Source organism: Pimephales promelas, chromosome 10 (assembly GCF_988280905.1).
Source record: "Pimephales promelas chromosome 10, fPimPro1.hap1.1, whole genome shotgun sequence".
Lineage (NCBI taxonomy): Eukaryota > Metazoa > Chordata > Actinopteri > Cypriniformes > Leuciscidae > Pimephales > Pimephales promelas.
In genome coordinates, this window is record NC_142778.1 from 23,474,431 (window position 1) to 23,486,784 (window position 12,354).

The 12,354-nt window shown below is 41.5% G+C and overlaps 1 protein-coding gene across 3 annotated transcripts in view; it reads left to right on the plus strand.

The window, feature by feature from the left end:
- cacna2d1 (calcium voltage-gated channel auxiliary subunit alpha2delta 1) overlaps window positions 1-12,354 on the plus strand; it is a 119,437-nt gene that overhangs the window by 51,691 nt on the left and 55,392 nt on the right. For all 3 annotated transcript variants that reach the window (XM_089116335.1, XM_039650403.2, XM_089116336.1), the window contains exons 8-10: window positions 4,224-4,293; window positions 4,434-4,484; window positions 8,013-8,112. In XM_089116335.1, coding sequence (XP_088972461.1) covers window positions 4,224-4,293; window positions 4,434-4,484; window positions 8,013-8,112 — 221 coding nt within the window. The remainder of the gene's footprint in view (window positions 1-4,223; window positions 4,294-4,433; window positions 4,485-8,012; window positions 8,113-12,354) is intronic.

Genomic DNA, 12,354 nt, shown 5'->3' on the forward strand with positions numbered 1-12,354 from the left:
TAGATTCATTGACTCAGAAGAATGATTCACAAATAGGGCATCGCTACTTCTCGCATGAACTCTTATGAATGCGACATGAAGAGCAAATGTTAGTATTTTCAGTTAAAAACGTACATTTTAGTGTGTTCTTCTAATCCAGACTTGGATTATAGTGCAAAAATTGTATTCATTTAAAGCAGCATTATGACATTTCAACGCATTCTCATGCCAAGGCGTCATATACGACACTTGCCAAATTGTAGACATCCAACGCACATGGCATCCTTTAGCGTCAAATGACATGCTTCGGTTATGGTAGGTTTAGGTATTGGGTAGGGTTAGGGTTAGACCACTAGGAGGCGTCTTTTGCCCCATATATATCTGCGTCTCATTTGACTCTAAAGGGTGCCATGTGCATTGGATGTCTACGCTTTGGCAAAAGCGTCGTATATGATGCCTTGGGATGAGAACGGGCTCGACATTTTTGAAATTTTGCTCTCGGGGTCCCCCTACAGTTGAGAAACAGGATTGTCTTCTACTCCTGTCGTAAAATCTGTCATGGTTACACTAGGGAATACACGCGTGCATTTGTTGACAAGCGATACCCCCGAACTCTGCAGGAGTTCTCACATCTTGGGCAGACTGCCAGCGTTGCATGCGAAATGTCTTCATCCCAGGTACATTGGCACATATTTCTGCATGTCATATGAATATAGTTTCATGGGTCTTATTTTTTTCAAACGTCAAAAGATCGCGTAGCTCATGTTTACAAGCCAGCGTCTTTATAGTAACGTTAACCTATTGGCTAGTGGCTGCTGTTTTACATAATGGATATGCTAATTCAATGTTTGTGTGGTAGATAATAGCCATATCGTCAATATTATAATATCAAGCTGCAATGAATCTGCACATTTAAAAAATCGATTTGCATTATAGCCTGAGGCAAGACACTTTCACCAGACAAATAAATAACAAACATTACTATCAGCCTGCAGACATAGGATAGTTATCCTGACTGATTATTTTGTCCGTCTAATCATGTATTATTTACTTGCAAGAATGTAGCCCCTACCAAACTCAGTAATCGGTTTACTTTCACATCCGGATTTGGTGCGTGCTGCCCGCCCCGGCTCTACGGGGATGCTTGAGTGTGTTAAGCGCCCTCAAAAGAAAGCAATGCAGTCGACATTGGATGTGGTGAGGGACGAAGATACACAACACATTACCAACAGTAAACTGATCACGCGCGCGCTCTGTTTCTGACGCGCTTCACGTTTGCTAGGCGGGGAAAGATTGATCTACCGGACCAGAGTCGGGGGACTTGGTTACGTTTTTGCGGAGTAGTATTACAAATTAATAGTATAGTATAAAAAATAGTATATAAAATAGTATTAGTATAAAAAAAATCACTCGTTCGCTCATTTTGGCGTAGCCCAAAAATTTCACCTGTAGGAGCGAGGACCTCTTGGATCGGTCGGGCACCCCTTGTTGGGGGGGGGGGAACGCTTGTTGGGCTCTCGCTTTGGAATTTTAGAAAGTGGGGGAAGTGATGTATGCCGTAAAGCAGTCGAATTTTGTAGTTCTTTTTGTGCTCGGGTTCCTACCCGCTCCCCGAAGTTACAGAGTGCCAGTAAAAGCGATACAGACCACATCAGGCTATGGCAGACCTGTCATTCAGCCTATTGTAAGATGATGTACCATCTAAAGGGTTTTGGAAAAATATTGTAAAGGTTGAAAAAGTTGCATAGTGCTGCTTTAATATTATGATTTTTTTTTTTCCTTTTCTTTTCGGGGCTTAACAGCCTTAAGCCGGGTGCACATTGTACAATTTTGGCAACAATTTTGCTGTCTGAGACAAATTTAGCAAATCCTACAGTATGTAGAAAATCTGAAGTCTGTCAGGTGGGCCTCCCTTAACCTCACAGTTGAAAAGCTTTTAACCTTTGACTTCCACATGGTAACTCACCAGCGAGCCCACAGGAAAGTCTGCCCTAATCAGCTCTCCGTCTGTTATCGTTGGCAGCAGAAGGGGAAGGCTGTCTTAAAGCAGAGGTTAGCCCACTGGTTAGTGGATGCTATCGCCCGGGCTTATGAGTCTCAGAATGCGCCTTGCCCCAATAGGAGTGTCGCCTCCTCCTGGGCGCTGGCGCAAGGCGCCTCGCTAACAGACAGCTGTAGAGCTGGGTGATGCCTAACACGTACGCTAGATTCTATAGCCTCTGTGTTGAACCTGTTTCCTCCTGTGTACTGCGAGGAACTAGGTCGTGTCGGCTTGCTACGCCATTCCTGCCCCATGGGCCGGATGTGTGCGTCTTTTTGCTCCGTTGGTTCCTCAACAAATGGTTAACCTCATGAGTTCCTCCATCACCCCTCCAGCACTAGGCAAGGCGGATTGCCCGGCGTCAGGTCTATTACCTCTCATAGGAATTGTTACTAGACTGGGTGGCCTTAACAGTGGTCCCTACAAAGACCCATTTCTTCCACATTCCAGCTACCCTCAAAGGTTAGCACCATGTCTTCCCCTCGACAGACCAGTGCTGTCATCCCCCCTCGGGCTGGGACTACCTCAGGGACGGTCATGTGTTAGTACCCCACGGGTTAGGACATATGTGCATTCCAGTGCCTCCCTTCGGGTGGGCAGGGGTTCCGCAGCGCTCCCTCCTACGGGTTGGGCACGCTTCCCCAGTGTTATCAAAATCCACTAAGCGGGTCTTGCCGAACAGCAGTGTGATTCTTCCTAGCTAGCTCCAGCCATTAAGAAAACTAAGAAACTGCTTTGGCAGGAAGCTAAGCTGGGTGCTGGAAGGCGCCATCATCATGGCATTTTATTAGGGATCCCAATTCGTTGGAAAATCCTCCGACGAGACGTGGGAGTTCCTGAGCGAAAGGAAACGTCTCAGTTAGGTATGGTAACCCTCGTTCCCTCCTTCCTCAGAGGGAACGGAGACATCTCGACCCGTTGCCATGCTTACTATACCTTTGCGGTGGACTTGACACTGTCCGGCTCCTCAGGGTAAAGCATGTGTGTTCGCTTCCGCTTTATACCTGCACTGGCAGGTGGAGCGCGGAATAAAAGTCCTGCATGCCAATTATCATTGGCTCATTTTAATTCACTCAAAGGCAATTGGTCTCCCTAGTGGGATCCCAAATCATTGGAAACTCCTCCAACGAGACATCTCCGTTCCCTCCTCAGGGAATGAGGGTTACCATACGTAACCAAGACGTTTTTGATCGTTAGTTGAACATGTTCACCTACAGGCGATTAATAATCGTAATAACGGACAAAATTCTGGCAGTGTCAGAAGATTTGACTCGCAGTCCTGCAGTGTGACGTCTCCTACGATGACGTCAAATTGTCTTCATTTTTTCAAGACAAGCAATGATCAAAATTAACGTTATTTTTACATTTTTTTTTTGTAGCCGCCATTTCAATGTTTTCTTGTGTGCGTCTGTTAATCTATTAATCACAACTGAGATCTTACAGTGTGACATGGCTTTCAGCAAGGATCATGTTCGTACAGTCTGACAAGCAGAAATCGTAAAGGGTTATTATAAATCGCACCCGTCTTTAGTCCTCATTACGTTTTATTATATTGACCGGAGAGGCTGGGATAGTCTTCAGAAATTCAACTTTGGTATTCCACTGAAGAAAAAAAGTAATACAGGATTTTGAACAACATGAGTGAGTTCTCATTTTTTGGGTGAACTATTCCTTTAAAACTGTAATAGAATAAAATGTGGGCCCCAAACCATTCATTGTCTCCTTATAGATACATGAACGCCTATAAATTATTGATGTTCTTGTAAATCTCAATTCATTATAGCTGGCAGAACACTGGTCGATTACTTTGTTACGGCCAAATCAGTTTCTCAGACTATCTACTGGCACTTACAGCTGTGATCCACTCACTAAATGTCAAAACGTGGGATGCCATTTATATAGAAACATGTCTTGTTAGATGTTCAGCTGTGATAGTCACAGATGAGCACCCTCTTTTGCACCAGGTTATTTTCTTAGTTAAAGAGAAAAATCGAAGCTGAAATTCTACTGGGGCCACCAAGGCCCTTATATCCACATGTCGGCTTACTGCAGTCAATATAAAACACAAACCACCCCCCACCGGATACAGAAACAGGTTTCTAGTGAGGCTCGCTGATGTGCTCACGACATAGATGTGACAAATCAAATGGAGTTTGAGATCAAGGGTCATTCATATTTCCGTATTCTGTCTCTGTACATTCAGCTTCCCCTTGGATGGATGCCAGGAAAACACCCAGTAAAATCGACCTCTACGATGTGCGCCGGCGACCTTGGTATTAATATGCGCTTCTGTGTGTGTGCTCTGAATTCTTTTTCATTTGTTCCCCTTTTATATTAAACCTTCTAGTTTTTCTTTTCTCAGTTTAAAATTTCCCTTGAAAGAGATCCAGAATATTTCTTTCTTTGTATCCAGGTATGTTCAAGGTGCAGCTTCGCCCAAGGACATGCTGATTCTTGTTGATGCGTGAGTATTATGTGCTTTTTAAATGATAAATCTTCACTTGAATTGTTCTTTCCTTCCCTCGCATATCTGTAACAAATCCTTCCCTTGTGCGTGAGAAAATTACCTGAAGCCCTAAAATTATAGCCCATAACTCTTTTTAACTTAATTTGTATTATAATTGTTCCCTTTCGTCCTGGGAACCCCAACGTGTCGTCGGGAGTTCCCTGACGAATTGGGATCACACTAGGGAGCCTAATTGCCTTCTAGAGAATTAAAAACGAGCCAATAAAAATTGGCATGCAATCTTTGTATTCCGCGAGCCGCCTACTAGCATGGATATAAAAAGCGGAAGTAAACATTGCATTGACACTTTTTTCTTCGGAGCCTCTCAGTAGTGTCTTTGTGCTGCTGTTCCTTACCTTTGGAAGATAAACGAGCTGGGGGAAGAAGACTCTCTGACGGTCTTCCCTGAAGTGCATGAGGAGTTGAGGAAGTCTTGGCTGTCTCCTCTGGCGACCAGGTGTAGACAACCCCGCCTCTCCGTCTTCACCACCTTGGACGGTGGAGCAGCGTATGGATACGAGGGAATCCCCCCAGTGGAGCAGTCGGTTGTGATGCAGCTGTGTCCTAAGACCGCTTCCACTTGGCGGGGTGCCCCTTCACTCCCCTCCCGTGCTTGTAGGTTTTCCTCTGGTCTGACCAGGAATGCTTCCGTCAAGCAAAGGCGCTCCATGACTTGCAGGCGGGTGGATGAAAGTCGCAACCTGAGACGGGCAACCTAAAGGAGGACTTCAGGTTTTTTGGGAGGGTGCCCCTGCAAGCCTCCTTCCCCGGGGGAGGGCCGGGCGGAGAATTTTTTGTTTTGTTTAAATGTTTCTGTTCCGCCGCTGGCCGGTACCCAAAAGTTCATTAAAAGAGCAGTTTCTCCTTCCTCCTTCAGGTCATCCTCGGCCGAGACTGATGGGCACACAGTCTCCTCCATTCAAGAGGGTCAGAATGCCAGTGGATACTGTCACTGAGCAGCATCTCTCCCATTCCCCTCTTCCCAGTCTGGTGATAGCAGCGACGCTTCCTCGGTTGCGTCGCTCCTGTCAGCGGCTGGGCCCAGAGGGGCAGAGACTAGCTCACGAAAAGGTAGGGCCTCTTGCCTCATCTCTCCCCCTCCCCTTACCACGGGGAAGCCCGCAGCAGAAAGCCCACGGGCTCTCTCTGCCGTCTGCCCCCCGGTGGAAGCTGGTCTCTGGCGAGCTCCACGCCCAGACCTCGCTTCCAGTGGCTACATTGCCACTGGAGCCGGGTCCCTGCCTTCCACCTTGCTGCCCCTCCGTGGGTACGCCGGTGGTTCGGGTGGGCTTATTGGGTCGGCTACCTGGAAGCCTGGCTAGCGCTTCCTGGTCCGTCCCGATGGCTCACCCGCACCATTCAGTTCGGCTATGCAATTCAGTTTGCACGCCGACCTCCCAGGTTCAGGGGCGTTCACTTTACCCGTGTGTGGTCAGTGAATACCCCTGTCCTAGGGATAGAGATTGATGTCCTGCTGGTGAAGGACGCGATCTAGCCGGTCCCTCCTGCCGAGATGAGGGTAGGGTTTTACAGCCCCTACTTCATTGTACCCAAGAAAGGCGGTGGGTTACGGCCAATCCTGGACCTGCAAATTTTGAATCGGGCCCTACACAAACTCCCGTTCAAGATGCTCACACAGAACCGCATTTTCTAATGCTCTTCTGCGGTTTGCAGCGATTAACCTGAAGGACACGTACTTTCACGTCTCGATTCTTCCTCGACACAGACCATTTCTGTTTTTGTCCTACAATAGATGAAATAATGATGAACAGTAGGACTAGAAAGCCTGGCTGAATATGGCTTGTTCCCTCCTGAAAGAGCGGTAAACCCCGGCATGGAGGTTGTGGTGCACACTGCAGAAAATACTAATCTAATTTATTCCTTGACTGAGATTCCTGCAGATCCCCACAAGTGAAGCCACCGGGTTGCCTCGGCATCCACAGGACCTGCACCTTGTGGGGCACAGAATTGGCCACTTTGAACAATGCTAGCCGGGAGCGAAGCATTCAAAGGGCCCTATCTTGCACCCAGCGCAATTGACTTAAATCAAAAAGACTTTATCATTTGTATTTTGCTCCGGTCCAAAGCTGACTTTTCCCTCCACAGACGCACGCCGGCAAACTAGGGAATGAACTTGAGCGCCCTGGGCGGTTCAGCGCAAAAAAAGGAGGCGTGTTCCAGCACAAAAAATCCCTGGTGCTATTTTGCAGTTCCATTTGCGCCACTGACCAGAAAAAACCTAGTCTAAAGTCAGTGTGACGTTGCGTGTACATTCAGATGCTTGGCGATAATACAGAGTGTGAACAATACGCATACACTGTAGAGGATTCTCTCATCTACACAGATGCATTTTACTTTTTGCAAATGATAACTTATTATAAGTAAGGAAAAAATATTGAAACACGAGGGAAATCATTGCTTTGTCCATGACGATGGGAAAAATAGGCATAAAGCTTACACATTTACCCAAATTATTATACGCATGTTTAACCGAAGCTAATTTGGGTGGGTTTGTCCCATCCCCAATGTTACTTCTCTTTTTTTTACAGTCCTGATGAGAACATCGATCTCCTCGGCTGTGAACCGATTCTGAAGCGCGCCTGGTAAATGCGCCATTATAATAGTATGCGCCATGGAACAAGCGCACCTCGTTCATCAAGCTCTTAAATGGAATGTGATATGACTCTCTTAGATTTCCCTCTAATAATTTCCCTCATGTTTATATATTTTCCTTATAAAAATGTATAATTTGCAAAAAGTAAAATGCATCTGTGTAGCTGAGATAATCATCTACAGTGTATGCGCGTTGTTCACACTCTGTATTATGGCCAAGCATGCGCGCTTAAAATATCATCTGAATGTACGTGCAGCGCCACTGACTTTAGACCAGGTTTTTTATGGTCATTGGCGCAATTGTTTTCTGGAACTGCAAAATAGCACCAGGGATTATTTGCACCAACCCGCCCAGGCAGAGCAAGTTCATTTCCTAGTTTACCGACGTGCGTCTGTGGAGGGAAAAAGCCCGCTTTGTAAAAAATTTATAAAAATCTGGTCGGCTCAACGCACAGGGATGGGATGTAAACCCATACCCAATGCAGGGTATATATGAAGAGTTCAGATGCAAAAGCCTCTAAATGCCATTTGAAATGTTCTTCTTTAATGATGATTTTTATAAAACTTGTATATTTAAGATCAGTAATTTCACTTAAATGGCAATGATAATTACCTATTAATTGTTATTTAAGTGAAATTACTGAACTTAAATATACAAGTTTTATAAAAATCATCATTAAAGAAGAAAATTTCAAGTGGCATTTAGAGGCTTTTGCATCTGAACTCTTCATATATATATATATATATATATATATATATTAAATTTGTAGTCATTTAATTGCTGTAATATTGTTAAATAATAACAGAGTTTACATTTTGGATGAACTGTCTCTTTAACTGGCATTAACTGGTATTTTTGTTGGTGTGTTGCAGGAGCGGAAGTGTGTCTGGACTGACCCTTAAACTGATCCGAACTTCTGTTAGTGAAATGCTGGAGACACTTTCCGATGATGATTATGTCAATGTTGTCCATGTAAGTATGCTACGTGGGGACACTGCAAAGTTTTGGCAGTGACAACTGTAGGACTCACAACATGTACTTGCAATAGTTTAAATACTGTGCATACTGTACAGTAATAATGCACTTTCTCATTCTGCTTTTCACAGTCCCTCGCATACATTTCCATACTTTTCAGAGCTGTTCTGGAACTTTGTCATTCAGCGTTGCTATTTTTAGGATGTCACTTTTGCTGTAATATTCCTAATTTGCAAGACAATTTGTCAGGTAATTTGTAAGCTTCGATAGTGGCAATTTAACATCTGTTAAATATACATGAATAGCAATATTTGTAGCAACATTTTGGTGTCTCATCACTTTAAACAAGCAAAATTCTATTAACAAAGAAGCTATCTTTTTTCACTACGGTTGTTAGAGTACTTCTCTCAGAAATGAGGAATTTGTTTTATTTGCTTCCTTCATGTCATTAAAACACATAAGTTCCTTTCTTTCAAGAAAGATGCAGTACAACTGAGCTGTCAGATTCTAAAAAATTGTAAGCAACTAGCACTCAAAAACTATGTTCAGTTTGGTTTTGCACAAACTGTGGGAATAATAAACATTGTTTTTTTCACTGCTTGAAGTTTTCATGACTAAAAATGGTTGCAGAAAGTTCATGCCTGAAAAGAAAAATGTGTATAAATGACGAACTGTCTACATAATGGGATTAAAATCTCAGAAAAGTGTGACAACTGTGCTGCAGCTGTACAGTAAAAATGGAACAAGACATTGTTACTCTGGATTCAATTTAAAGTGAGGAGTTTCTATAGTCTGTGGGTTGGAGGTTGCTGTGTGGTGTACAGTAATATCATGTATGTGTGTGTGTGTGTGTGTGCAAGATAGAGTGAGACAGAGGAGTTGTAATGAAATATGGATCTGGCTGCAGCTTGCCACTTGAAAACAGGCTCTTAATGAAAAGGCTGTTTCTGGGCTCTGTGTGCTGAATTGAAAATGGCTGGAAAAAGTGAAGGGAAGAGATCAGGCTGAGTGAGAAAGAGAAGGCCAGTGAAAAAAGGGAGGAAATTGCTATATATCATTCCTGTCAGAAGGAGCCGCCAATCCATCTTGGCTAGCTGATCTTTCACTCGGGTTCTGTTTTTTCTTAACAAATTTTGTTCTTAACTTATTTTTCCTCTGACCAAAGGAGCTCACAGGATGCTCATGTCCAAACCTGCATGCTTGTGGTGGAGGTTGTTATTACTTAAAGGGATAGTTCACAGAAAAATTAAGATTTTGTCATTATTTACTTCCTCTTGTGAAATTTCAAACATGAATAGCTTTTTCCCATGTGGTCTTTTTCTTTCAATTGCAATGAACAAGGACTGACGCTTTCAAACTTGAACAATAATGCCAAACCAGAAACCATTATCTGAAATAAAAGTGGTACATAATTTGCGTGAGAAACTCAAGTCGTTATTCACAGAAAATCTTGACATCAGCTCTAGCTTTGCTTGAAGTCTTTACTAGAGAAATGGCAATGTCTCTGATTCATGACTGAATGATTCTTTTGAGTTAAAATTGAATGATCTTACAAATCACAGTGATCTGATTTTAGAGTTCATCTCATTTGACTCAGTAGTAGTAGCTTACTTGAGAAAAATTGTGAATAATGGCTTCTTCTGCTCACAAAAACTTGTTGGATGAATTCATTAGACTTGGAACAAAGTTCACAAGTTGAATGGACCACTTTTACAATGGTTTTATTGTGCTTTTTGTTAAAAGAATGAACAAAATGAACATTCTGTCATAATTTACTCACCCACAAGTTACTTCAGGCCTGTGTGAATTTCTTTCTTCTGCTGAACACAAAAGAAGATATTTTGAAGAATGCCGGTAACCAAACATTTGATGTACCCTATTGACTTCCATTGTAGAAAAAAAAAAAATATATATATATATATATATATAAATATCATGAAAGTCAATGGGGTCATGAAAAAAGTCATGAAAATCAAATGTTTGGAGAGAATTTTCATTTTGAAGTGAACTTTTCCTTTAAGCTTGAAAGCTTCAGTCTCCATTCATTGTAATCTAATGTAAAAGAGTTGCAAAAAGAAAGCCATACAGGTTTGAAATTATAAATCACATTCAGTTTTTGCACTCAGGGTGATATTTCCCTCAAAAGTTATGCTTGGTATCATACATGTTTTTATTCTTCAGTAAATAAAGTTTGATTAATTTATTGTTTTCACTTTTGAAATTGGATTTTGGGGTTTTCTTGCATTGGGGAATCACTGTTCCGATAAAGGATTAGCTCTGAGAGATCTGTCAACAGGATGCGCTTCAGGGAACGTATGCCAATGAGAGTGTAGCGAGAGTGTTATGCATACTGTATGTGTGATAGTGTGCTTGTGTGTATTTGAGCGAGAACAGAAAGAGGCTGTGCCCACAGTTACCCAAAGATCAAATTTGGTATGTGTTTGTACGGATCAGTAGTTTGAGGGCATCTGCGGTTTTAAATATAAGGGCTATGTGGGCATTATGGGTAGACTAATCATTTTGTTGGCGGATTCTATAAATCTGTAATATGGTGGTAGTGATTTGTTTTTTAGACTATTGATCACCAGTGTACACAATATAAATATACAATATAAATCACTAACTACCAAACTACCATGTGGTGGCTATTTTGTTTTCTGAATTGGGAAACTAAGGAGGATTATGATTGGTATATACAGCTGTAATGATTTTAGCCATGCAGGACAAATCCATTATCTGATCATAACTCAAATTTAGACTTACTTCATGCACATTTGTATACATTTTGCTTGACAAACAACCTATTTCACAAGAGATGTTATACATTCCTGCCAAGTCAGGAAGAACAACAACACTTGGAAGGAAAATGTTGTAATGCAGACTGTGTTTGGAATTGAATACTAGTGTGCTGCTTTTTGCATACAGCACAGTACATGTATACATAATATGCTGTTAAACAGTAATCTATATACTGGATGTGTGTACTGTATATGCAGCAAGGGGGATCTCGACTGTCTCTTACAAATGTTGCTCATTTTAACAAGACTTTGTAATATGATGCACATACAGTATACAATACCAGTAACCCAAGAATTTCATAAATCTTCACACAATTTTGAAAAGCCAACTGAAGTTAAAGGAAATTGAGATTTGGTCATTCATACAGTGTGATGTATGAATGATGCAGGCGGTTACACATTACAATTGCTTAAAACGTGTAAAATTGTGTAAAATGCATTAATGCATATATACATATGTAAATAAATCTAATCAAAATTTAGTACATCACTTCGGCAAATTCAGAAATGCAATTAAATTGATTAAACTCATTGCATTGCAGTTAAACAAATAATCAGAATATATTTAAATTATTATCAAAGCACATATTTTCATCATTAACACTATTAATTATCCCGCATAATTGCAAGTTTATATTTATAATAAAATATTCAAGGCTATGAAGACAAGTAAATGCATGCTTGTTCTTTTTTTTTTTTTTTTTGGTACATTGCATAGCCAAATTCAGCCTTTTGTCTTAAAACATGAGCTATAATCATTATAGATGGTGCATGCAAATGTGACATTTATAGCGAAGGCAAGGCAAAGGAAATAAACAGTCTTCCTCTTTATGGTCAATGAAGTACCTCCAATTTCAGTCATTGTCCGAATAAATATTTGCTAAGTTATTTATGAAGGCAAATATTGGATCAAGGTTATTGAAGCTCATTATTATTAGGGCATGCTGTGGCAACCGCTATTGAATGGTTCAAGGATACTACCAGATTCATCATGTCGATTGACTTATCTGTGGGGTGGATTTTCATAGGAAATTATTGACTAGTGTAATTGACTTGCAAAATGACAAATGAATGGTGAGCAAAATTAAAGCTTTATTGAATGGTGAGCAAGATTAAGGCTTTATTGGTCCCTGAGGTTACTCTGGTTTGTCATGCAGGAAAACTGTTTCCAATCTTCGTCTGGTTGGAGATGGACAATGGAATAACGTTCTCAGTTTATGAATCTTTTTTTTTTTTTTTTTTCCTCTGTAAAATGTTTATGAGCTCTTCACAATGAGTTGGGTTATGGTAATGAGCATTTCGTTTCATGAACTTTCGTGACCGTTCATCATTCTTGCTAAATAGACTATTTTTTGCTTGATATACAACCCCTCTGCTTCACTTTTTGGTTATGATTATTACTGTATAGAAGCAGTTGTCTATTTTTTTTCTTCTATTCTTA